General features: G+C 39.8%; 2 protein-coding genes across 4 annotated transcripts; one reads left to right on the forward strand and one right to left on the reverse strand.

Moving 5' to 3' along the window:
- The first annotated feature begins 306 nt into the window (after positions 1 to 306).
- LOC138632974 (tectonic-1-like) lies at positions 307 to 21,711 on the forward strand. The gene is made up of 14 exons (XM_069718917.1): positions 307 to 576; positions 2,089 to 2,206; positions 5,735 to 5,868; positions 6,265 to 6,413; positions 7,981 to 8,083; positions 9,746 to 9,858; positions 11,145 to 11,165; positions 14,091 to 14,225; positions 18,317 to 18,442; positions 18,904 to 18,992; positions 19,216 to 19,353; positions 20,006 to 20,159; positions 20,385 to 20,516; positions 21,371 to 21,711. The coding sequence occupies exons 1-14, from the start codon at positions 312 to 314 to the stop codon at positions 21,515 to 21,517; spliced, it is 1,824 nt and encodes a 607-aa protein (XP_069575018.1). The 5' UTR covers positions 307 to 311; the 3' UTR covers positions 21,518 to 21,711.
- On the reverse strand, positions 21,709 to 26,975 carry hvcn1 (hydrogen voltage-gated channel 1). Of its 3 annotated transcripts, none has more exons than XM_069718922.1 (6): positions 26,874 to 26,975; positions 25,452 to 25,673; positions 24,712 to 24,816; positions 24,386 to 24,617; positions 24,067 to 24,179; positions 21,709 to 22,155 (listed from the first exon to the last, which is right to left on the reverse strand). In XM_069718922.1, the coding sequence occupies exons 2-6, from the start codon at positions 25,638 to 25,640 to the stop codon at positions 22,099 to 22,101; spliced, it is 696 nt and encodes a 231-aa protein (XP_069575023.1). In that variant the 5' UTR covers positions 25,641 to 25,673; positions 26,874 to 26,975; the 3' UTR covers positions 21,709 to 22,098. The 3 variants fall into 3 exon arrangements, with proteins under 3 accessions (XP_069575023.1, XP_069575024.1, XP_069575022.1); XM_069718923.1 differs by lacking the exon at positions 26,874 to 26,975 and adding an exon at positions 26,615 to 26,854; XM_069718921.1 differs by lacking the exon at positions 26,874 to 26,975 and having other exon boundaries at positions 25,452 to 26,564.

A 26,975-nucleotide genomic window follows, 5' to 3' on the forward strand; every position in this document is an offset into this window, starting at 1 on the left:
ACAGAGGCTTGAGTTGGTGCCATTTGTAGCCCACACGTGTGGGGAGCTTGTATAACAGTTTCGGGATTATATCTCAAAAACTGAGTGAGTTTCAGGTGCTGAAGCAAAATATGTTACAACCATACCCAGTCTCCCCTATCACAGTCACCGCTCAGGATGTGCCATTTCGACAACGTCGGGCAGCGCTGGAACAGTTCTGCACATGGACAGCAGATGGCGGTAATCGCGGCAGTATTACCTCACAGGCGGAAACCGATCAACAGGAAAAATAACAAAAGAAGAGACAGAACCATAGCAACGATTAAACAGAAATGGCGGTCTCGGCAGCTTGGATTTCGTACACTGCAAAGCTTTCGTGTTTATTTGTCTTGTTTACTACCGTCAGAACAAACGAAAACACAACGACCCTGTCTGGTGACCAAAATGTTACATATGACGTTATGGATAATGATATAACTACACAGCCCGCTGTCTTTGATTCGACAACTCCAACACCGAGATCCAGCAGGACAGTGGAGCCAACCCTGCCCGAGCCTCTGCCCGTCTCCGGTCGCCTGCTCACCGCTGTTACCAACGGTAACTCCACAATATTCATGCTCAACAGTAGTTTCTATCTCTCATATGCATCCGCTTCAAAGTGTTTTAAAGAACCTTGTTTTTCCCTTACCGGTGTATCATATCAAGGTAAGGCAAGTTTATTTGTATAGCACATTTCAACAACAAGGCAAATCAAAGTGCTTCACATAAAACCATTAAAAGCATCTAAACATAAGGCAGAAGAAAGGGACGTTTAAAAACAATTAAGAACAGTGGTTAAAACATAGAGCAAGATAAAAAAAATAAAAAATAAAAAAAGGATACAAGTTACAGTGCAGTTTAAGACATCCTCAAATCTGGTTCAGTGAAAGGCAGCAGCAAACAGGAATGTCTTCAGTCTTGATTTAAAGCAGCTAAGGGTCTCAGCAGACCTGCAGGTTTCTGGGACTTTTTGTTCCAGATATGTGGATGCAGATGGCGTCAAACTTTCTACAGTTAAGTTCAGAGAAATCAGAAATTATCATTATAGGCCCAGATGTATTACGAAATTATATTTCCTCCCATCTCAGTTCCCTGTCAGGTAACATTACTTCCTCCTGCAGAAACCTTGGCGTAATCTTTGACAACCATCAGCACATCAGCTGCTGTCCAATCATGCCTTTTTCAACTCAAATCTTCAAAATCAGAGTCATTTCTATCCCCCAATAACCGAGAAACAGTAATTCATGCTTTCATCACATCCCGTTTAGATTACTGCAATGCACTATACTCCTGCCTGACACAATTTAACATAAATAAACTTCAACTCATAACCAGGTCCAACTGGAGGCAGCACATCTCGACTGTTTTATAATCACTTCATTGGCTCCCTGTCCGTTTTTTGAATAGATTTTTAACATTTTAATGATCATTTCTAAGGCTTGCAGGGGCTGGCTCCTGAATATACATAGCTGACCTCGTGTCCCCCTACGAGCTTAAATGCAACCTGATATCGTCCAGTAGGTCGTTCCTGACCTCGAACTAACCTTCAAACTAAATGGACATTTTTCTGTTTGGGCTCCTCAGTTGTGGAACGACCTGCCAGAGGAGATCAGGGATGCTAACACACTGTCCTCTTTTAGGTCACTCTTCAAAACGCACTATTTTAGACTTGCCTTTTGTTGACTGCATTTTTAGGAATTCACTATGTTTTATTGTCTTAGTTTTGTGCTATTTTAACATAATATTTTACTAACTGTTGCCTATTGTGTTATAAATATATTTAAAGCACTTTGCAAGTTGTTTTTGAAAAATGCTGTTATTAAAGTTATTATTATTATTATTTTACACATCCCTGCATATTCTGTACATAATTTTTAATATGTTGTTAATGGTGATAATACATTTCCTTTATCATCTGAAGAAGTTTTTGAAAAAAATCCTCCTGTTGTAAAATGTTACTGTAGCCTGAGTGTAATAAGATGGGAGTCCTTCAGTGTGTGTGTGTGTGTGTGTGTGTGTGTGTGTGTGTGTGTGTGTGTGTGTGTGTGTGTGTGTGTGTGTGTGTTTCAGTTGACAGCTTGTGTCCCTGTGATGATGACAAGGATGTGTGTGATGTCAACTGCTGCTGTGACAGAGACTGCGGTGAGGAGGCGGCTCTGTTCACCAGTTGCTCAGTCCGTGCTGTCAGGCAAGTATCGCAGCCCGTCCAGAGGGGGAACACCACATTTCTGTCATTCGGTAGTAGAGGCACAGTTTAAAATTGATTGTGGAAGAGAAAAAATTACATAGCCTGATATTACCAGATCCAAATGCCCTGTGGGATTAGATAGTGTCTGGTCACGCTCCATTGGGGATTGTCTCCAGTCATTGCATTGTAATGGGGATGGACCTCACCTTAAATTTGAAATCATTGGAGCAGCCTTTACCAATTACACGTTAGATAGATAGATAGATAGATAGATAGATAGATAGATAGATAGATAGATAGATAGATAGATAGATAGATAGATAGATAGATAGATAGATAGATAGATAGATAGATAGATAGATAGAATTTATTGATCCCACAAGGGGACATTTTTTTGTTACAGCAGCATGAAAGATACGCCAAAAGCAATAAAAATGACAGAATTAAAATAGACGTAGTGAAGGTATATATATAAAAAAAATTGAAAAATGCACAGTATATACAAATAAAATAGAATAAAATAAAACAACATTAAATTTAATTTAATTAAACAACAAATTAACCAAGCAGGTGACCACCATGTAAAATGTGTTGCGTGCCAAAACTCACCAAACTGTAAACAGCAAACACTATTGCATGGCTTTGATTCTTTGATATTTGCTAGCATTGCTACAACATTGCGTATCCAAAGCACTTTTTTTCTTAGTACAACCCAAGCGTCACCCATTGGTTTGTGAACTGCCTTTTTTAAGCTTCCATTCACATTCGCATCTTTGTTTTTGGACATCATGTCAATCAAACCAGACAGGCCCCGAACATGGCTCTCCTTGAGGCCTAACGTAGAATTAATTATGGAACTATTTTCAGAAAGACCGCCAGAACACTGATGAGAAGGCACCATATTGATTTGGTACAAAAAACGTATAGACTTTTTATTGCATGACAGAGATAGCAGCTTTTTGAATGGGAGTCCATTTGAGCCACATATTCATCAGAACCAGCCCCTCATATTGGTATTGCACTTTAAGGCACTTCCACATTGACTTCACTTTTCAGACCCAGAAGCTACGTCTGTTTTTATGTATAGTTTATGGTAAAACCATGACACTCATTACTCTGATGCTCAGATTTTCTCTTTTTAATACAAATTCTGTTTTAATACATAAATTCACCAACTTAGCCAACTTCAATGCAGTTTAGTTCAAGCAAATCCACACTTAAAAAGACCACTAGACCACAAGACCACTAAGAAGAAACCCTTTGACCTGCTGGAAGGCTTTTAAGATAACATGCATTATGCAGGAAGTCTTGATTTTCACTTGTGGTAGCTTAACAACTGAAAGAACAAGTTCAATGGAAGCAAATGGATATACATAATTATGTGAATAAAAAGAAAAAACATAATTTCTCTCTGCAGTTCAATGAAAAATGAGCACAGTGACATGGTGTTAAATATATACAGCTTGCCATTAAAATGCACCCTAATAAATTACTACAGTATACTAATCTACATATAAGCAACCTGCTCCACCATCGGAGGCTGTGGCTCCGATGGTGGAGCAGGTCGGAAGAGTGGGGGTTAAATCCCCGGCTCCTCCTGTCCACATGTCGAAGTGTCCTTGGGCAAGACACCGAACCCCAAGTTGCTCCCGATGGCGTACCATTGGTGTGTGAATATATTCCTGATGGCGAGCACCTTGTATGGTAGCTCAGCTCCATTAGTCTTTGAAAGTGTGTGTGAATAGGAAACAGTGTGAAGCACTTTGAGACCACTAAGGTGATAAAGCACTATATACAGTGGGTACGGAAAGTATTCAGACCCCTTTACAGTTTTCACTCTTTGTTTCATTGCAGCCATTTGCTAAAATCAAAAAAGTTAATTTTATTTCTCATTAATGTACACTAAGCAAAAAAACAGAAATGTAGAAATTTGTGCAAATTTATTAAAAAAGAAAAACTGAAATATCACATGGTCATAAGTATTCAGACCCTTTGCTGTGACACTCATATTTAACTCACATGCTGTCCATTTCTTCTGATCCTCCTTGAGATGGTTCTACTCCTTCATTGGAGTCCAGCTGTGTTTAATTAAACTGATTGGACTTGATTAGGAAAGGCACACACCTGTCTATATAAGACCTTACAGCTCACAGTGCATGTCAGAGCAAATGAGAATCATGAGGTCGAAGGAACTGTCCAAGGAGCTCAGAGACAGAGTTGTGGCAAGGCACAGATCTGGCCAAGGTTACAAAATAATTTCTGCAGCACTCAAGGTTCCTAAGAGCACAGTGGCCTCCATAATCCTTAAATGGAAGAAGTTTGGGACGACCAGAACTCTTCCTAGACCTGGCCGTCCAGCCAAACTGAGCAATCGTGGGAGAAGAGCCTTGGTGAGAGAGGTAAAGAAGAACCCAAAGATCACTGGCTGAGCTCCAGAGATGCAGTAGGGAGATGGGAGAAAGTTCCACAAAGTCAACTATCACTGCAGCCCTCCACCAGTCGGGGCTTTATGGCAGAGTGGCCCGACGGAAGCCTCTCCTCAGTGCAAGACATATGAAAACCTGCATAGAGTTTGACAAAAAACACATGAAGGACTCCCAGACTATGAGAAATAAGATTCTCTGGTCTGATGAGACCAAGATTGAACTTTTTGGCGTTAATTCTAAGCGGTATGTGTGGAGAAAACCAGGCACTGCTCATCACCTGCCCAATACAATCCCAACAGTGAAACATGGTGGTGGCAGCATCATGCTATGGGGGTGTTTTTCAGCTGCAGGGACAGGACGACTGGTTGCAATTGAAGGAAAGATGAATGCGGCCAAGTACAGAGATATCCTGGAAGAAAACCTCTTCCAGAGTGCTCTGGACCTCAGACTGGGCTGAAGGTTCACCTTCCAACAAGACAATGACCCTAAGCACACAGCTAAAATAACAAAGGAGTGGCTTCGGAACAACTCTGTGACCATTCTTGACTGGCCCAGCCAGAGCCCTGATCTAAACCCAATTGAGCATCTCTGGAGAGACCTGAAAATGTCTGTCCACCAACGTTCACCATCCAACCTGACGGAACTGGAGAGGATCTGCAAGGAAGAATGGCAGAGGATCCCCAAATCCAGGTGTGAAAAGCTTGTTTCATCATTCCCAAGAAGACTCATGGCTGTACTCGCTCAAAAGGGTGCTTCTACTCAATACTGAGCAAAGGGTCTGAATACTTATGACCATGTGATACTTCAGTTTTTCTTTTTTAATAAATTTGCACAAATTTCTACATTTCTGTTTTTTTCTGTCAAGATGGGGTGCTGAGTGTACATTAATGAGAAATAAAATGAACTTTTTTGATTTTAGCAAACGGCTGCAATGAAACAAAGAGTGAAAAATTTAAAGGGGTCTGAATACTTTCCGTACCCACTGTAAGTGCAAGGCCATTTACCATTTACCATTTCCTCTATGGTGTGCTGGTTTGAATAGGACTAGAATGAATGTTTGCTTCACACGTATTAACAAACTTTGTTTTACGTCACTTTGCAGTGGCAGCAAGCAGCTGTGCAGCCGTGATGTAGCGTCCTACTCTTTAAGGATTATGATAGACGGCTACTCGGCGGTGCAGTCATCCATCCTGAAGGAAACAAACTATGACATGTTTTGCATTCAGTCACAAAACCGTAAGTCAATCCAGGTGTTCATTTGGATTAAACATCGTTTATGAGGTTTTCTTTTTTCTTTTCATTTTTACAAATTACAGCAATTGGCCATTAGTAGATTTAAATGAATGGTATTTAAAGGAAAAGGTTGGTGGGATTTTTCCAATTTTCAGACTTTATGTAGACTTTATGTTCAAGAAACTTTATTGCCACTTTCATAAGGGACACACACTGGGGAAGCAAATGAACAATTATATAAAAATAATAGACTATGCTATACTGTGCAAATGTATTTCACCGTATTGTAGCTGAATACTGTGCAGAATATTGGATGATAATAACTTCTTTGTTGGCTGATGTGGACCATACAGAGTAAGCAGCCATGCCACAGCTCAGCTAACTATTTGCTCTGTTTAGGTGTTGATGGATTATCTCATCCCTCGCCTGCTCTTCCAACTGACAACAACTTTCAGTCACTCTTTAACCAGTTCACTAGCTTCATTTTTGGCTCAGAGAACTTTGATAAGTTGTCCACTTCAGAGCTCCAGTCCTCACCTGGATACCAGGTGAGTCTCTTTTATGGCAGTAACTGTTACTCTGATCATGTATTTTTCTTCATTTCTGCTTTTTTCTACATTGTAGAACAAAACTGCAACTTTCATAAATGTGAAATGACACAAATGGATTATGTATTGATGTAAAGAAGTGTAAACAAAGCTAAATACATTTAATATTTTAGATTCCTCAAAGGGAAGAACCATTGTTTGCTTCGATGACAGCTTTGGTGATATTTTAACCAGCTTCATGAGGTCATTACCCGGAAGGGTTTCCAGTTAACAAGTCAGCCTTGTCAAATGTTAGCTGGTGGAATTTCTTGCCTTCTTAATGCATTTAAGATCATCAGTTGTGTAGTGGCGAGTTAGTGTTGGTATACAGAAACTATTCAACTAGTTTACTAATCTATTTTATGGCAAGAACCCTTCAGCTACCTAAAGAGGAACAACTTTAAAGTCCCTCTCCTCACATTTACCCCTAAAACCACACCTGTTGGTCAAAATTAGATATTTAGAAGTTTTTTCCATCCCCTCATGCTGTAAATTTGCTTAGATGTCACTCTACACTTAAGCCTATATTCAGTATATGTGGAGCTATGAATAAGAAAATTGATTTATCTTCATCCACCCATCGGCCACTCACCTGCAGTTCGAGCTGGCCGCTTGATAAAAGCCCCACCACACAAGGTGACGGGATTGTTTCCTTCAGTATGTGACGTATGAAACCCTGTCTGTCTGAATCTGTGTTTTTGAGACAGTCTGTCACTGCAGTTCCAAAGCGGAAATGCTCTGCCATGGTGTTGAATGCTTATTTCTTATTTATGTCCTCTAGTATGTAAAAAAAAAAAAAAAGCACCACATGGACATGTTACCCAGGATAAAATCTTGACTTTCAGTGGAGGGTATCTTAAGGACATGAATGTCAGTCAGCCAATAACTTTTCTTCAAGTTCAGATTCAAAGTTTAGTCATTAAAACTTTTAAATATTGATGTAACTGGTCTTATGAGGACCGCTCCCTGAAAAGAAAGGTCAAGAGTTCCCTCTGCTTTATTAGAGTCACCAGCCTCAGAAATCAACATTTAACACCTCAAATGAAGTCAAACTGCTGCAAAGAAACCACAGCATTGAGATGTAGTTAGAATTACACCTCCAGGCTCTGCAAGGGCTGTTTGACCAAGAAGAGAGTGATGGAGTGCTGCATTAGATGACCTGTTACTCATAGACACCTGACCTAAACCCAACTGAGGTGGTTTGGGATGAGTTTGAGCGCAGACTGAAGGAAAATCAGCCAACAAGTGTGGAAACTCCTCCAAGAATGTTGGAAAAGCTCCTATGATGACCTCATGAAGCCGGTTGAGAGAATGTGTTAAAACTGACATCAAACCAAAAGATGGAAAATCGAAATATGAAACATCGTTGGCTTTTTGTTGGCCACGATCCATGTATTATTTCACAGTTTTCATTGCTGTCACTCGGGACACTGTCAAACATAGTAAAAAAAAAGCAAAAAATAACATGAATAAGTATGTATCCAAATTTAGTGTGTGTTCATTCTCTGCTGGTGTTATTTGGTTTTAGTATGGTGATGTGATGGAGACAGCAGAAGAGAGCGGACCGAGGGGGATGTTCTGGTTCCCAGCTCCTGGTGTCACTGCTAACTGTGTGGACAACAGTCCTGCAGGTAACTACTATGTCACTTTTAACACTGTGGTGGAAGTTATGATTATGGTAATTGCAAAATGATATATTATTCATTGTTTTACACATGGAGTATAGTTATAAGTTACAAGTTCTATTCAATGAGTTTTAAATTCTTAATTTGGATTTTTCATGACTTTGCTACATTATTGATCCACCTGGTAATTGATGAATATTAATTGTATTCAAATATTTATCATTAACTGATGTTTGTGCTACACATTTGTTGAATTGTATTCCTATCTTTCTTTAACTGTCAAAGCTGTACCTCAGAATTTTGTCAGTCTACTATGAATTGTAAAAAGAAATACTGGAGTCAATAGGACCAGAGTCTCTTTGGGACCTGTAGTGGCCCTCGGTGGTTTTGCACTTCATGACACCTCCCCATTGGCCATATTGTCAATGGTAACATTATAAACAGGCAACAACTCGTCAATCATTGGCTTGAACTCATCTTTAGTTGGGGGCAGCCGTACTTTTTTTTTAATAATATATTTTGATAATAATGAAGTACTTTTAGTTCGTCTTTTTAAGAAACTGATCAATGCAGGAGTCTGTTTATCTGAAAGACTCCAATATAAAAGTAGATACTTAACCTTTTGCAAATCTGACTATTCGTTGAAGATTTTAGTTTGACTAAACATACTTGATGTAAAGAAATGTATGTCTTCTGATCAGTGACCTAAAGAACCAGTGGATTGGATTCAGGAGGTGTATTGGCAGAAATGGAAAATATTATTTGTAATTATGTTTTCATTAGTGTGTAATCATGTAAAACTAATAATTGTTGTGTTTTTGTTAACTTTGAGCCTTTCATATCTACATAGCCTTGTTGCACTGCCATGTTTCTACAGTTCCTCAGAACACACAAATCAAACATTGGCTCTAGAAAGGGACTTTTCATATATGCTTAGAAGAGGAGGGTGAGGCAAGGGGTGTTTAGGCTGTTGAAATCTGCAACCTCACCATTACTTAAATGTGTATGTACTGTATTTCCTCAAAAGTTGTGTCTGTCAAAATACCATGCTGTTGATACAATTAGAATATTAGTAATACAAAAAAATAGGTAAATTGGAATAGTGACATTTTATGTTGAAGATTTTTGTTATATTTGGTATCCTCGAACAGAATGTGACCTTAAAATTGAGATTTTAATTGGTCCTCATTGAAACCCTGATGACAAATAAAAGGGCTGTCTGAAACTGAAATTCCTTCAGGTTTCTGTCTTCTTAAGCGTTTCACCAGTGGCATAAGAATGTTTAGAACAGCAGTTAGTCATTGGACGTGTCACATGACTGGCCCTCATAATACATACAGCCTTATACAAACATGGTCCAAAGTGCAAAACAAATACAAGTTAAACACAGTAAAGTCTGATTAGTCTGAATTACACCCTGTATCCTCTGAGTTATCCAGCAGAAATTCAGGACAGTAATGTCATTAAACCTTCATGATTTTATTTAATCATATTAGGATTATTATCATTTTAAGATTCTGCTATTTTTTTTAAATACTAATTAAGTGAATCTTTGCTAAAATCCACAACTTGTAATTTCACAGTAACAGAGTTGAAAACAAAAACAGTATTATTATTTTTTTATCTTTATGAGTATTGTTCCTTTAGTTTTCCTGGTTCTATTCACAGTGTTCCTAAAGGACCAGAGCAGTGTGTGTTCCCGGCGTGTGGTCCTGGATCCCGACTGCAGCTTTCTACCGGCCCTCAGCATGGACACCTACACCAACATCCAGCTGTTTGCTGTGAGTCTCACTTCTACTGCGCCACACACTGTTCATCCTTTAAAGAAAAGATCTACTCTTAAAACACTTAATGATGTGATTAAAGGTGCACTCCACCAAAGTTTCAGTACATACATCTTTTGCAAGTTCTCAAACTTTATTCCAGTACAATAGCTGTAGAGACCATTCGAAGAGTTATTTACATTATTTTGGTGAGTTCAGTTATCTCTACCATCCTTTATTAGTCTGCCTCAGTTATTGTCATCTCCCGCATAACAAACCCAAAAGTTGAATTCTTTACAGAAAAAAAGACATTAATTTCACATGTGACCACATACGCATGTGACTTAAAATTTGAAAACGTGAACTATTTAGAGCTCATGTATTTTGCCAATGTAAAACATTGGGTTTCGGAACATTTTCACAGTGTAATGTGTGAAGCCCATGTAGATTCCCATGTGAAACCTCTGGAATTATGCGTGGAAGCCATGCATATTTCAACGTGAAACACATACCGTTACCTATGTAAAACCCATGTGCATTGCCATATGAGATCCAGAAGATTGCATGTGAAAACCAACCCATGACAAAAGAAACAAAAATGGGATACAGATCAAATTTTCATTTTCAAATATTCAATGCACGTGTTGACAAAACTGTCCATAAAGAGTTAATACCAGTCAAGTTGACTGAGCAAATAAATGATGGCATGCTTACCAATCAGTAGCTTCACTTTGCCTTTGTCAAAGCTCTGTCTTTCTCTCCCCAACAATCCCCTTTTTTCTTCTGTGATGGTTTGGTGCATGTACTGTCTTCACACAAGTTCTGAATGTACCGAAATCATTCATAGATACTGTTGAACCTTTGTGTTTGTCCATGCTCACATTACTGCACTTGTTTAAAATGTGTTGGTACAGTATTATATGTGATAACATGATTTCCACATGTGCTCCACATACTACAACATGTGGGAAACTTGTACACACGTTTGTCCCATGTTATCCTGTGTTGCAACATGTGAACACATGTAGGACATGTGGAAAACATTGGAAGCTAATGTTTTTTTTTTTCTGTAAGGGATCCTACCATTAAATAATCCAGATACTTTAGCTTGAAAGTGTTTCTAAACTTTTACTTCTTTTTTTTTTCTTTTAATCTTTGATAAGAAAAAAAGCAACATGAAAGTTTGTTGATAAATTGCATACAACGAATGAATTGCTGTTGTGGAAATGCTTAAAGCACAGAGAAATGTCCAAAAAACAATCGATTATATTTCATTTAAAGACTAAATATTTTCTGCTCAACAGGGGAAGAATACAGATGCACCAGTAAGTACTCTTACTTTTTTATTATTAATTATTTTGATAAATGACAAAGTGATAAGGTATTTCCCAAGCAAAGACTACAAAATTGTGCCAGTTGCAGTTTTTTATGTGAGGATTTGTTAGTAATCTCAGTTTTCCATATTGAAATCTTTTGGAATGTTGGTCAGACAAAACAAACAATTTGAGTGTTTCAAACTTGCTCTTTGACATTGTAATGAGCAATTCTTTTGAAACAACTTTCTTATATTTTCTACATCATTAATGTAGAAAATCAGCAGATAATGAAAATAGTCACTCTTTTTTGCATGGTCAAATGCCAGTTGCAGTATATATGTATAGTATAGAAGTGGTCACATGGCCATGATGATAAGATAGGACTTGATTCCTGAGGGGAAATGTATGTTATAACAGCACAGAGAACGGCTAAGATGTAAGAAAAAACAAATACGAAACTATTCAAATGTTGAAATTAGGCCACATTAGTTGTGAAAATATTTGCGCAAGAGTCCAGTATTGCAACTCTTGTGGTAATAATTATGTAACTACAGACTAAATGCATCTACTGAGCCAACGTTACACTGTACAATGTCTAATTGTGGGGTAAAAAAACACCATTTTAAAACCCAAATATTGCACTTTGGAGAGTTACATTTAGATAAAATACTTTAATACACTGTATATATTTATAAGATTCATTCTGAAACTACAGGAAAACTGGAGCAGAATCAAGGACTCAGTTTGTCTGTAAATCCAACATTTCCCTTGCATTTTCCAAACATAGAGTATCTAAGGTTTATTTTTAGTGTTTTTGTAAGTGCCTGCTTTCATATATGTATACACTGTAGCCACACTGTCTCTCCATAATTTGAGTAATTACATTAGTTCACACTACTTGATACTGCAGTTTTTGTTGTGTTTTTTTTATTGTTTGGTTTGTCAGATAGACAAACAGACAGACTAAATTTTGTTTTGGTGCCTTACAGAGACTCCAAATCCCATAATGCCCTCCCAGCCTCAGGCTCACGTTTTGAAATATAAAATGTACTTTTGAATGCATTAGATGAATCAAAAAGCTGCATAAAAGTCCTTTCATCTTGCCTCACACTGCAAAAGGTTTGCACTGACACAACTGTGAGGTTAACTGCTGCAATCTAAAGAGAGAAAAATATTGAGAAAAAAAAAATTATCCAGAGTTTCCAAGAAAAAGGAAGTAGTCAGCTATGTTCATATTAGCACTGACGACACATTTGCTTTGCAATGCTGTTTACTGAGTTGTCTCACAGCATGCTGCACTGTTTAGGCGGTTTCTCTGCTAACCAGGCAGCCATTAATTTCCATTTAGTTTATCATGGAATGAAACGCAACTCACCGAGACTTGATTAAGACACGTCTTCCATTACAGTTAATATTGCTTCTGCTATTATTTTGTCAAAAAAAGCTACTATTGCAGAATATGTACTAACACAATAACTACCTAACTACCCAATAACAACAATGTAACTCTGTCAATATGTAAACCACGCATTTAAAGTATGCAGTTATATGAAGTTACCTTCTGAGTCCAGCAACTTTCATCTCTCCGCAAGTTGAAGTTTTGTTCTGAAGTGGAATAATTGCAAATCAACCGTTATCTTAGATATCCATTCTGAAAATATAAAAAACAGTCATAAAAAACAGCAGAGGGCTTATTTGGCTACAGAAACAGTGCTATCACCCTTTAAATTTACCGTAAACTAGTAAATTCTCTGTAGTCTGCTGGTGGAGCAGCATTGGAGCCGGCGACACCAACAGACTTAACAAACTGGTTAAGAAGGCCGGCTCCATCATTGGCTGCAAACTGGACAGTCTGGAAAAGGTGGTGGAGAGGAGGACACTGAACAAACTGTTATCCATATTGGATAATCCTGACCATACTCTCTACCACCTACTGCAGGGACAGCGGAGCACGTTCTCCAGAAGACTCATCCAGCACCGCTGTCACGAGGACAGATACAGGAGATCATTCCTGCCCACTGCAATTAGACTTTACAATAACTCACCTCTGGTCAAATCCATCACACATCAATAACACTGTTGCACTGTTGTTTGTTTTATTTTATTTTATTTTAGTTAAATTTAATGTTATTCTATTTTTATTTGTATATACGTAAGTTGTATATAATGTGCTTTTTTTTTTTATAACTAATGTTCTTAGTACCTCTATTTTATATTCTGTGATTTATTGCTTTGTCCTATACATGCCGCTGCTGTAACGACACAATTTCCCCTTGCGGGAAGGGATATATGAAAGCAGGAAAAATTCTCACTGGTGGAGGCTTGGATGTTACCAGTCCCATATCAAGTGTGTAAATTAATGTGTCTTGGTACGCTCCATAGAGAATTATTTGCAGTCATTGCATCCTACTGGGTGGGCCTGAACTCTGGTTTAATTTGAAAACGATTGGAGCAGTTTTATCCAATTGATATCTGCCGAAACTGGCCGAGACTTTCCCCACTGACACTGGTCGCTGGTTGGTCTGTCCTTTAGAGTGGTTGAGCGAGCTTTAATGCTAACCGCATTTCCAGACTATAATCCTAGTGAAGGAAAATGAAGCTGGGAGCAATAGTCTGGTGGAGCCAGGCTAGCGTAGGTTGCGCAGTGGTCGGCACTGTCGCCTCACAGCAAAAAGGTCCTGGGTTTGAATCTGCTGGTCGACCAGAGGCTTTGTGTGTGGAGTTTGCATGTTCTTCCGTGCATGTGTGGGTGAAGGGTTATCTATCTTTGATGAAGTGGCAATCTGTCCACGGTGTACCCCGCCTTCGCCCAACGTCAGCTCCAGCCCCCCCCCCCCCCCCCCCCCCCACACACACACACACCATGACCTCGTACAGGATAAAACAGGTTTAGATCAAATGGATGAATGTTCACTGAGTTTTGGGTTTCGGAAGGTTGTTCCTGTGGAGGTGGCTTCAGTCATCCTGCAGTCTACAGATGGGACTCAGACTGAGCTGAAGATCAGTGGTGGAGAAAGCCTCAGTCCTGTTCTGCTCAACCCCATGCTCTGTGGTAATGTGGTGCTGAAGGTAAGTCACTTAAATCCCATAAATTAATGTTTATGGTTAACTTTAGAATGAAATCTGCCAATGTAAACCTTTTGAAAATATATTTAATACTTTACCTGCCAAAACAGTACAACCAACTTGTAATAATCCTTTAATTCTATCGTATGTTGGGGTTAAAACATTCTGTAGCCTGGCAACATCTGTCTTTAGAAAGCTTATTATTCCGTTGTTGCTGTTTGATTAAATTATGTACCGAGGTCATGGTTAAACGTGGTTGTGACATGCATCTTGCCGTCACTGTGGTTTCTTCCAGCACAAACGAACAATGACCAGCCAAAGTATATTGTCCAAAGTGTTTTATTCGCACACAACAATACCGGTGCCCTTGTGCTCTCCTGGTGGGCATTCCAGCATGTGCTATCCATCCCGTCTGCAGCTAGCCTCCTGCTCCATGTCCCCAGGAGACAGCCTCGTCCGGTGACCTGCCAGGTGCTTATATGTGGGGAGAGACCAAAACATGATTCACTGCAGCTGTGCTAAATAAGCCTCTTCCAGGCACCGGTCCCTGAACCACTCCCCCAATCAGTCCCTCCTGCAGCTGAGCCAAACCATGCCCCACTACCACAATGGTGTTGGACTGTATAAAAGGTGGCTCTTATTTTTTTGTCCTTCCCTTTTACATACATACGGGTGTCTGGAACTAGATGCACCAGCTGTTTATAATGTAAGTGTTTAGTGGAGAAGGGGAAAGCTATAATCTTAATGGAGATGTACTCCCAAGTTTCTTCCCTTGATCATCATCAGTTCAGTTCCTGAGTTACACAAGATTTTTGTGAGCTCTGTGCCAGACTAGCGACATCATGTCCGTGATTTCTCCACGGACATAACCAAAGGGTGCACATCAAATGTTATGTTAAACTCTGGAAATCTGCAAGGGAGAACCTTAAAATGAATTAGAAAGCCCATGGCAAAGAAGCAATGAGCCTGGAGAGCAATTTTGAGTCACATTCGCGGTTCCGAGGGGCGGAACGCCAAATACCAAAACCTTTGGTTTTGTTGTGAATTGGTGCCCCAGTGGTGAGGGAAAACATTCTGTACAAACAACCTGAACTGTATTGCAATGGCACTTCATGGTACCGCAATGGTTCTCTAACATGACAGTGTATTAAAAACAATCATCACACCCATCACCTCTCATCACTGGCTTCAGCACCCTGCTACTTCTTCTGTGTTCTCCAATAATTTGTCACAAACTGCAATGTTGCACTTCCTGCTCAAGTTTAGGTGTGTAAAGAAATCGCAGACGCACCCGGACCACTGCGCACAAAACCATGTGTATGTCAACTGCTGATTTTGATCAAGTGACAAAGCTTGAAATGCTTACTCATGAAGGTTATAGCTTCCCTGTGCTCCATGCACAGCACGGTGCTACTCACCGTCCACGAGAACCAGGAGCCGTCTCTGAACTTTCTGATCCATCCTCGTAATGCAATCCAGGGGCAAGTTACACCAATATGCATTTTGCTCTTGAATTAGTCAATTGCAGACAAAACACTTTCACAAACTACCTCCTGGCTAAAGGGCCGTCCACCACATGGATATTACAGTTTTTCTGAATCGCTAAAACACTAAACACCATTCTCTAAACCAAACACTCAGTAGGCTGATGTTGTGCAGATACAGTACATGCTGCACAACATCAGGAGAATACGTCCTCTTCTCACTCAGAAGGCGGTGCAGGTTCTGGTCCAGGCTCTGGTCATCTCACGCTTAGACTATTGTAACTCCCTCCTGGCAGGTCTACCTGCTAGTGCCATCCAAACTCTGCAGCTCATCCAGAATGCCGCAGCTCGACTGGTCTTTAACCTCCTAAATTCACTCACACTACTCCGCTCCTCCGCTCCCTTCACTGGTTGCCAGTAGCTGCCCGCATCCATTTCAAAACATTGGTTCTTGCGTACCGTGCTGCGAACAGATCGGGTCCAGTCCACATCCAGGACATGGTCCAACCCTACACCCGTTCACTCCGCTCTGCATCTGCCAATCGGCTTGTTGCTCCTCACTGCGAGCTAAACACTCAACAAAATCACGACTGTTTGCTGTCCTGGCTCTTAAATGGTGAAATGAGCTCCCCAATGACATCAGGACAGCAGAAAGTCTATACGTTTTCCAATGCAAACTAAAAACACACCTCTTCCGACTTTACCTTGAATAGGTAGCACTTTAGTAGTGCTTAAAATGGCACTTACTTATAGCACTTTGTAGTTTGGCTTTCTTGAACAAAATTATACTTTCTTGATTCTTGTTGTTCTGGGATTGTACCCTCATGGTTGAAATGCACTTATTTGGTTTGGTTAAAGGCGTCAGCTAAATGTAATGTAATGTAGCCTGAACCCATCTATTGAATCACACACTCTTCTGACGAAACCATAAACAATCTTCACCTAGTTGAGACACAATTTGCAGATGTCATTTATTCTTTTTACAAAACTCTTTAACAACATTCTCACTCACCAAAACACAGTTTTCACTGTGATGCACTTGTGGTGCATTATTTTGACCACAGGTAGCAAAAGTTCAATCAAAGCACAAGTGTCATAGCTTAAACACAACTACAACTGCAAATGATGTGATGAAACCAATATTAGCCAGTTCAGAGCTCACAGTTTGTTGACGGTTGAGGATTCATATCAACAACTGACAGAAGCAAGGGATGTCATGTGAGGTTGTAAGGGCACCTGTGTTCTCCCAGCAACAAAAGGCCCTCATAGAACAACACTACTAGACTGAGAAACAGCACCGAGTTACATATTGAAAATCTTGCAGGACTCAACAGTGTCAACATTTGGATCATTGACCGTGTACTCCAATGAAACATCTTCTCATTTCCATTTTGTCTTTGTACTTTTCCACAACTTTACAAAAATGCTGAATCTGCTGAGTTATGAAATGTTTTCCTTTTTTTGGAGGAAATTCAAAATGCATTTACTGTATTGTAAACAAACCTTTTTTCTGGAGCTACATGCCCTGCGTATTGTGTTTTTTTTTTTTTTTTGATGCACTGTGTAACAACTGCTCAGTAGTGTTTTAATTCTGACAGTCTTAAAGCATGATCTGACAACAGTTTGGTTTTGAGCACAAAATCAGAAGGGGATGGGTTAATGAAATTCTTCAAAGATGAGAGGATCTAGGAAAATCCAACACACTACAGCTGTACTCTTTTGAAGAAAAATTTGATTCATACTTTCAGATGAGTAACATAAGTTTGATCGTATCCTGGCGATCATAAAAAACATCAAAAAGGACCAAACAAACGTCAGAGTGCCAAAGACCATTTGGCGTTATGTCTCAAATAAATGTATGTCTTTTTTGTGTGTAATTTGCAGCCTAATATTAGTTTATATAAGCTTATATAAGTTTTATATCACAGTAGCCAAGTCATTAGCCATTAGAAACCATGGCTATTCCCCAGCCAAGACCACTTCCTGGCCCCTAACAACCAGTCCTCCATGCCATTATGGTGAATGAAGCCTTTCCCCTCTCACGCAACGTGAATGGAAATGACCTGAGTGAGGCTAAGAGGCTGTCCAGGTAAAGGCTATCAAGGGCCAGGAGGGTGGAAGAGAACTCGTTTGGGATCCTTCCCTCCAAGTGGGAAATATATCAATGAAGGTTGCAGCCTCAGGATGTGGATTAAGTGGTAAAGGTGACTTGGTCACTTTACCCAGAATTCATAGCAAATTAGTCTTACTTAAGATCGTCAAAAGGTAAGCATCTTTGTACAACAGAGTAATTAAGATATAACTCTAAATTCGGACTTAATTAGGTCTAGGCCTTAGTCAAAGTCTGTCTTTGTGAAACAAGCCCCTGTAGAACACCATCCTCAAACCATGTTCTCATTGGTAATTAATTTATACCTGACAGAGTCAGCAAAAAACTGAACATTATAGTCATCATACCGTATAAGCAGACGTAATTGACTGTGCAGATATAACATGAATGATTCACATAGTAGTATAGCTGAACATTTGAACATAACATTGTAGTTAAAGGTTTTACAAAAAAAGTAAGTCATTATCTGCTGGAATAATAACACACTTTTGTCTCCACAGGTTGCCTACGTGATAACACACAACCCAGCTGGTGAGATAGTAATTGCCGTTGTGTCTCTGGTACTTGGATTTGTCCGTAAAGCCAGGCTGTCCGTGGAACAGGAGTTTCAGATCGCGTTTGTCCAGGTAGTATATTATAAATTGCCTTATGTGTTGTCCAAAAGATTAGTGTTCTTGAAAACAGGAGGACATAATCTGTGGTATTTGAAGGAAACTCTACTGCATGTTGGCATTTTCATGACAGTTTTGGCAACTCTTTAGCAGAGCTATTTAACCCTCTGGGGTCTTTTAGTTTGCCCCAGATATTTTACTATATAAACTATTGTATTGTAAAAGCTCATGAGTGGACCTTGAGCTGGTCGCCTCAAGCAGAATTGCAGTTTGGTGGAAAATCATTTTTAACTCATCTATAGCATTCAACACATCCTTTGCCTGTACACGTTAATAATTTAATGTCAAAGACCATTGGCTACAGGGGTTGTCCCAGAGGGTTTAATGTGGCTTGATTTCTTACTGAAGGCCCAAAAAATTTAAATAAATGTAATAATTGTATAAATTTGTTATTCCTGACGCTGTCTTTTCAATAGGAGGACGGTGGGGATACAGCTGTCCACTTCAGTGGAAATCCAGGTTATGTTGTCGGACTGCCTCTGGTGTCTGGAACAAAAAAAGCAGAATATCCTTCACCTGCATCATTAGTAAATTTCCTTCACCCTTATACAAGGCAAGAGAAATATATTGATGCCTAAAGAAAGAAAAAATGAAGAAGATTTATTTGCAATTAAAGACAAAGTAAAGTAAAAAAAAAATGTATTGTTGATTTGAAATTATGACAAAAAGTACAACTCAAGTCATAAAAAAGTCAGAACTCAGGAATTTTCCTTGACAGTCTTCTTCACTGGGATTGCCAGAAGCGTGAACCCCAGAGAAACACTGTCTACGCTCCATAGTGCTGATGACCAAGACTGTCTGCGGGGTCCACAACAGCGCTCTCCTGTCCTGTTTGGTCTGGACTCTGTGTCTGGCTGCACATTAAGGCACAGCATCCTCACACTCAACAGATCCCATCCCTGTGAAGACATACTGTAAGCTGTGTTCCAAATGGCGTACTTGTGTACTAACATTCACACTGTCAAGTACAAAAACATGCAGTGCACAAAAAGTACCAGAATGATGCACTCAAAACCCCCTCAAAAAAGAAGGGTGAAACTCTGGACACTTTCCACCCTAAACGGTGGCCATCTTGGCTATGTAGAGGAAGGGGTGGGGCCACCAGCGTGAAAAACTTTCAAATTAAGGCTCTAAAGACGCTTCAGATGTTCCTGAACACCTCACAAAAGTTGTTTTTTTTTCACTACTGCTTGTGGAAAAAAGAATCAGTGCGTTTATCGAGTGTGTTAAACAGAGAAAATAAAAACATTAATTTTGGGGTAAAATAAGTCAAGCTGTAGATATTTGGCATGTGATGTGTTCACATGCTGAGGTCATTTCCAGTCAGTGCAGAATAGCAGTGTGTGATTTGAAACAATACTACCCTGTCAAAATTCCTGCACTACATAAGTAACGAGTCCTAACAAAGAAGAGCTCTATTTGTTAGGGTACTACGGGAAGGACGTCATTTGGAACACAGCAAAAGTGTCTCCTTATGTCTCAATACATTTGTGATGATAACTTGTTTGGTCCCCGTAGACTGCAGGATGTTGCCAACTGCTCCCTGGTCTCTCAGCTGCTTCTGGATGTTCTGAGAGGACCAAACGTTCCCCAGTATGTGGCTTCCTTTGGAAACTCCCCGTTGGACAGCCCACTGGACTGGGTGCAGATCAAGAACAAGTTCAATCCCACGGTGAGAACAATTTAACCATATCCTTCCTCACTACACAGTCTTTGTCATGGTAATCTTATATGTGATAGCAAAATCTTTCTACTGTGTGAGGCTGTGTAGTCAGAGGAGTTGGTAAGTGAGTAATCTTAGAAGACTTGAAGGTCTCAGGTTTTGAGAATGTTCACACTTCATCTTGAATCATGTAGAAGTGAAGCCACTGTCCAACATTTTGTTTGTCATTTGCAGGAAGCACAGAGTTGCAGCATCCCACTGTCACTCCATTTAGAAATTGAGTGGACCAAATATGGGTCCTTGGTGAACCCCCAAGCTCAGATTGTAAGCATCAAAGAAGTGATCCAGACCAACACCAGCAGTTTGGTAAGACTCACATTTACTGGCACAGCATGCTGTTGGGCCATTGTCTCTCAGAACTAATCATTAAGACGTGTCGTCCTACAACTTTGGAAATCAGGTGTGTTTATAGCCCTTCCAGATGAAGCTGCAGAGGGAGGTGAAATGAAAAGCGAGCCAGCATAGTTAGGGGGGAGATGCTTCACTCCTCTCTCATCTCCACACTTTCTGAAGGAGCCTTTCCATCCTGTCGTTTGATTCGTTGGTCCGGACCAAGGCAAATGATACATTGTATATTAGCTCTCATCTGGTTTTTGTGTACACTGAATTTTTGGTATTTTAAGGTATAGACAGAAAGGAAACCTGTAGGGTGACAGGAGGTTATGTGGTTGCACAAAACCACAGCATCCACGGCTGTCAATGACACTCCGGTGAGGAGGGCTTATGTGAAAATCGGGATTGACCAAAATACTTGACTCTGGACTTGTCTTAAGATCAAAATCTGTGGGACATGCAATATTATCCTTAAAACTTGGAAAAGTATTAAATAATAAATTATTAACTACTGACTTTAGATGCTGACAGATTACACCCTCCTCCTAGTTTACATTCAATACTGCTGGTCTAAAAGCAGGAAGTTGAATCTGTACGCTTGATTTGCCGACTGGATCTCTTTGCACTGTTTTTCTCAACCACATGATACCTGTATACTAGCCTCAATGAACCGAAGCAAACTGATCATTAAACAGGCAATGTGTGAAAACTTTAGAAACAAACAGAAATAAAACAATACAATTTGCAAACTTCTCTCTGGTTTTTAACTTGGTACTCAAGCAAAGTGGAATTAAGATCAATGAATGTGTTTGTGCGTTCTCCCACAGACCCGGCTGTCTGGAGGCAGCAGCATCTTTTCAATCAGAAGCTCCATAGCCTTCATACCGGTGTCTGCTGCTGCTCTTCCTGGATACACAGCAACACCCACTATCGATGCCAAACTGCCCTTTGACTTCTTCTTCCCTTTTGTCTGATCCAACTACAGGTTCCACTCACCACTGCATGGGAACATTTACCTTACACACGTGTACAGCATGTGGCATTTATCACCACGAGCGCTGTTTGGATGATCAGTCCGTCATTGTATATTGTCTGAGCAATGTATATAAGATTTTTCGTCAGACTATTTAATAAATTAAATCACTTTTTCACTTCATCAATCATCACTTATTGAAATCATTTATTTAAATATTTTTGACAACATACAGTACATCCAAATGTCAATAAGCAGATGTAAATACAATTTGTATGTACAAGTTATTTGTCTGTGGAAGGTTTCACATATTTACAAGCACTTTAACCTCTACGGAGTGATATCCATAACAGCTATATATTTGATATTCAGTAGATAAATGCAGACATATAAATGGTGTCCATCACTATGATGACAGGAATGATCTAACGATACAGATACTCAAAAAAAAGATGATCTCTCTAGTTACTGTCGATGGGATACTGAAATCAGGTGTAAAAAAAATTGATCAAGGAGTTTATAGTATGTGACAGTTTATAAAATGATGGTAAACAGTGGCTCCACAACAGTTAGCTGGATGAGTTAGAAGTCTATGCCGTGCTTCTTCAGGAGGGCTTGCAGCTTCTGGTTCTCTTGTGCCTAACAGGAACACGGAGAGAAGAATCAGTTTGTTGGTGGTACTTACTCAAAGCTTTTATGGCATATATTAGAGCATTTACAGACTATACTTAAATTGTACTAAACAATTTCTATATTTGTTTGCAGTACAGTATTATTTGAAATAGATGTTTTAAGTTTCATCTACTATACTTAGAAAGAGGCCCAAGCACAAAGTGAAAGCAAACAGAACAAATAATCTATAAAAAGCAGTTATTTAGATGTAAATTAATGAAAATATATATTGGGTTGAACGAGCTTCAACTATACAATTAAACAAGCTTATGGAAACTGTTTCAAAGAAGTGTTGATTCAACTTTCTGTGCTGTTGTTCATTTGCATTGTGTTACACTGACAGGTGTTACAGAGTTCTTTATGTCAGTGAGGGTAGACAAAATAACAGAAACACCTCTCTGTATAATGAAATAGATGACATTACATTTAGCTGACCCTTTTGTCCAAAGCAACTTGTAAAAAGTGCATTTCAACCATGAGGGTACAAAACCCAGAACAACAAGAATCAAGAAAGTACAAATTTCTTCAAGAAAGCCAAACTACAAAGTGCTATCAGTAAGTGCCATTTTAAGCGCTGCTAAAGTGCTACTGTTTTTTTCTTATTCAAGGTAAAGTCGGAAGAGCTGCGTTTTTAGTTTGCGGTGGAAGATGTATAGGCTTTCTGCTGTCCTGATGTCATTGGGGACAAATACAGTTCAAGAGCACCGCAGAGTAATAGTCTATTTTATCATGCAAAATATTATCTGTGCTCAATTCAGCTTTCTGCATTACGGAAGTTAATTATGGGCATAAACAAAATATCGTTTGAAAGGTTTATATAGTCTGATTGATTGCCATTTGCCATTACTGTTTTAACTCTGCCTAGTGCCAACATTAGATTTTATTTTCAGAGGTTTCGAAAACATCATGCTGGATTCAAACTACATGATACTGGCGTGAAAGTATCAGTAAGCAGAAGACGGGCTACAGAACATGTGTCATAACATGTCAATACAACCAGAGCGCAACATTTTTGACTTTGTTGGACTAGTTATGAAGCTGATGTTATTGGAAACAAAGGGATTCATTGTTGACCACGACCACAGACTGTAGATAAAAGTGGACGTAGAGTCGGGCTGAAAAATGAGGCCGATGCGGAAGTGCCTTAAGATACAATACCAACGAGTGCTGCTAGAGATCGGCTCCAAAGTCAATACATTTTTCCCACTCGTTATTTCAGTGTCGTTACCTAAGGTCACTCCTTTTTATCAGTTTTCTTGCAGTCCATCTAAAAATAATCCCGTCATTAATTAGAAAATAAACTTTAAAAGCCATGTTTTTGGGGGCGTGTCTGTTTGATTGACAGGTGTGAGGTACAGTCAGGTTACGGCGATCGGTCGGCGCGACATAATATCGGCGGGTTTCTAATCAGATCGAGTCAGATACACCGCTGGCTCCTCCCCCAGCTCGTCCAAATATGGTTACTTCCTGCTCCAAACCATTTGGAACTAGCAAGATGGCGCAGGACAAAATCTCAACTGAAACGGCCGTTCACAAACCAACAGGTGACGTCACTGCTGGTTGCCGCTTGGCCACTACTTTATATGTAAACATTCCTCATTAATTGTAGATATACTCGACTACCTCAAGACCCTGTAAACGAATGCTCTGTCCTACAACATGTTAATGTAGCTGAGAAACATTTTACCAATTTCTAACATGAAAACATCTTCGAAATCTTATGTCTCTCACTACCTAAAACAGACACCATGTTTTCTGACCTGGAAAATCCAGTACAGAAGGGTTCGATCTCAAACCACTTTTGTGACACACGACCCTTTTTTTCATCCTTCATTCATTCATTCTCTAATGTAAAAAGAAGCGGCTGTAAGAAATCACCAGTTTATCACTGCGTTCCTGCAGCTCAGTCATTCTTTTGATGATACGGTCATAGCTCTCCTTCAGCTTGTGCATCCTCTGGTCTGCACGGGTCTTCACTGACACCAGGATCCCTGCAAGCAAAGGTAAACACAGTTACCTCATCCTCATCCAACAATGCCGATTTGTTTTCAAGATACGCATTTTAAACGCCCAAAAATTAAATTATAATCATGTATTGTATGTACTAATAAATGGGGGTGTAGTATTTATTAAAAAGGATTTTGTATTAGGTGTTCTGATTATTTTGTTGACTCCCTGAATGCACCGTGGCACTCACCGTTGATAATCCTGGCCACCCTCCACAGTCGCAGCAGGATGAGGAGACCCACCCCATCGAAGGCATCCTCGTGGAAGACAACGACAATGTCTAACACGAAAGACACCACCACCACCAGACCATCAAACACCTCGAACCTGTGCTGGAAGAACTCCAGGCCGTACGCAAACAGCTTCCCAGCCAACTCCACCATGAAGAAGGTGAGAAGAGCCAGGCTCAGGTAGTGAAACAACTGTGAGAGGCAAACTTCGGTTAGTTAACAGCGTAGAAAATGTGTCAATAATAACTCAAAGGTTTCTTGGACTGGGTGGAAAACTGCGTCTCACCTCAGGAGCAAGATGGTTGTGTTCCAGCTTGATGACAGCAAGATCTATAAGCAGCTCCGCCAGGACAAAGATGGCATCCAGGATTACCAAACACACAACCAACACCTGGAAGAAAAGGCAGACAATCAGGAGAGGGTGGCTCTCTTACAGCTGACATTTACATGTCAACAAATCACCTCGACAAAACTCACTCTGATTTGATTGGTAGAAAGTGCTTTTATTTGAATGCCTGAGCAATTCTAATCTAAATGTCCAGTCACAAGAGCAATTTCTCTACTTCTAATACTTTCAGTAAAAAATTTTGTGGAAATATTTTTACGTAAAATAAAAGTGTCCTTCCTTCTTCAGAGGAAAGAACACAAATACAAGGTTTTGCATGAAACAAATGTTTATGGTCTGATATACATCTATTCAAGTAATGGACTTGGAATACTTCCTGCACAGCTGACAGTGCCGAAGCAATTTTATTCAAGTGCTGCTTCACAAAAGTTTTGAAGTTTTGTAAGTTGGATTTTCAACACTTTTCAGTTTGATGATTTTCTTTCTGTGCAATCTGGTTGCAGCGTGTTGAATGTGAGTATCTGCTGCTTTCCTTTCATTTTTTGATTTATATCACTGTGATATCTCAGTATCTTGGAGTTATGGACATGCAAAATAAACAGCTTGAATATCCAACCTTGAACAACTGTGATGAGCAATTTTTTGCCACAACATTTTATTTTAAAAGACTTTAGTAGCACCTGGAAGCGTCCGGAGCAGTAGAGCCTCTTCAGCAAGTCCTTGAAGGTCAGCGTTGTTGGGAACAGCCCTGAAGCCGGACTCAGCTCCTCGCTGGCAACATGCAGCTCCTCTTCCTCCAACTGGACCGGCTGTTCGTCGCCCACAGTGGTGAAATACTTTAGGTACCGAGACATTCCGACAGGCTCCATGGAAGGAGAGGACCGCGTCCCACCTCAGCTCACCTCAGAGGGAAAAACATAAATGTATGTTTCACTTCAAAACATTTGTCTTGATCTGTACAGTTTGATTACAACTTCATGAACTGCAACTTACAAACTATTTTTCCTGTTATTTCCAGAACACCTCGGTTTATTTGTGCTGATTAAGAGGGAACAAACGGGCTAAATATTAGAATATCTGCCGATAACTAACAGCCATCACAAAGCTGTCTTCCACAAAATGTCAAATCTGTGTCAGCGTCGAGGCCGATTTCTCAACGTTAGGCAATCTGAGTTTACTTCTCCTTTTCTGTAGGTTTGCAACATGTTATTGATATAGCAAACTATTTTCAGTCTGGTGTTGAAAGGAAATGTTCGAGTCGCTGTCCTGTTTAATGATTCACCCTACACAATCCAAAAGCTCCAAAGTCACAAAACTGTAACAGAAATCATCACAGTCCATCATCCCGCTGGGAAAGCCACTAAACTGCGACTTGCCTACATCCCCTCTCTGCATAGTTACAGTAGATGACATCAGGACAGAAGGGATGAAACACTGAAACACACAGGGCTGCAATAGGATTAGATTAGAATCACTGCCCTGCTCTTAAATTTAATCAAGTGATAAACAGCAGCACCAAACTCCATTCTTTCTTCTTTTTTTTTTTTTACCAACTTTCCAGTTTATACCAGCTTTTTAATTGAGAAAGCACATTTTTAAGTTTAATGGTGTACAACAAACTACAAACATCCCGGATAGAAGATTTTAGGAAAATCTTAACTGTTCTTCAACATGTATTCGTCCATGAAATTATGAAAGAAAGTCGCGAGTGTTTTTTGTTATGTAAATAAAAATCAACAGGTTTGATGAGTTTAGATCAATCTGCAGAACTGGCAAAAGAAACAGACAATAGTTTAAACTTCTGTGAGTTTAAGTCACAAAAAGACTGTCCAACTTTTCGTACCAGATTTTGCAGAAATCAATGCAGCCGCTGTGTCTCTTATCTGCTTGAAGTATTCGCCGAAGCTCGGGGATCGCAGCTTGTAGGCAGGCTCAAACTCGTGATAAAAACATCCGTCCAGTTTTCTTTTAGCCAACCAAGCATTTTACTGACAGCAACATCGAGCGGCCAGCCATCCGCTAGAAGACGGAGCGCGACAGCGGAAGTCGGTACTTTGTGTACGAGTAACCGTAGATAGTGGATTAAAATGGTAACGGCTTACCTTTATTCCAACGTGTACCCTTTGAAAACTTATAATGCTCTTCTCGGGAATAAAAAAAAATACACTCATTTAACTTAACACCGAGGAAAACTCCGCCTCCCG

This window comes from Brachyistius frenatus, unplaced genomic scaffold (assembly GCF_029030835.1).
Source record: "Brachyistius frenatus isolate BFR_SWC_R1_liver_20210118 unplaced genomic scaffold, ASM2903083v1 Contig_202, whole genome shotgun sequence".
NCBI lineage: Eukaryota > Metazoa > Chordata > Actinopteri > Embiotocidae > Brachyistius > Brachyistius frenatus.

Coding starts and splice junctions, on each gene's coding strand:
- LOC138632974 (XM_069718917.1), top strand. CDS start 312: ATGGCGGTCTCGGCAGCTTGGATTTCGTACACTGCAAAGCTTTCGTGT. Junction 2,207..5,734: donor TGCTCAGTCCGTGCTGTCAG/GCAAGTATCGCA, acceptor GTCACTTTGCAG/TGGCAGCAAGCAGCTGTGCA. Junction 19,354..20,005: donor GTGTCTGGCTGCACATTAAG/GCACAGCATCCT, acceptor TGGTCCCCGTAG/ACTGCAGGATGTTGCCAACT.
- hvcn1 (XM_069718922.1), bottom strand. CDS start 25,640: ATGGAGCCTGTCGGAATGTCTCGGTACCTAAAGTATTTCACCACTGTG. Junction 24,817..25,451: donor ACTGCTCCGGACGCTTCCAG/GTGCTACTAAAG, acceptor CTTTTCTTCCAG/GTGTTGGTTGTGTGTTTGGT. Junction 24,180..24,385: donor GGTGGCCAGGATTATCAACG/GTGAGTGCCACG, acceptor CTTTGCTTGCAG/GGATCCTGGTGTCAGTGAAG.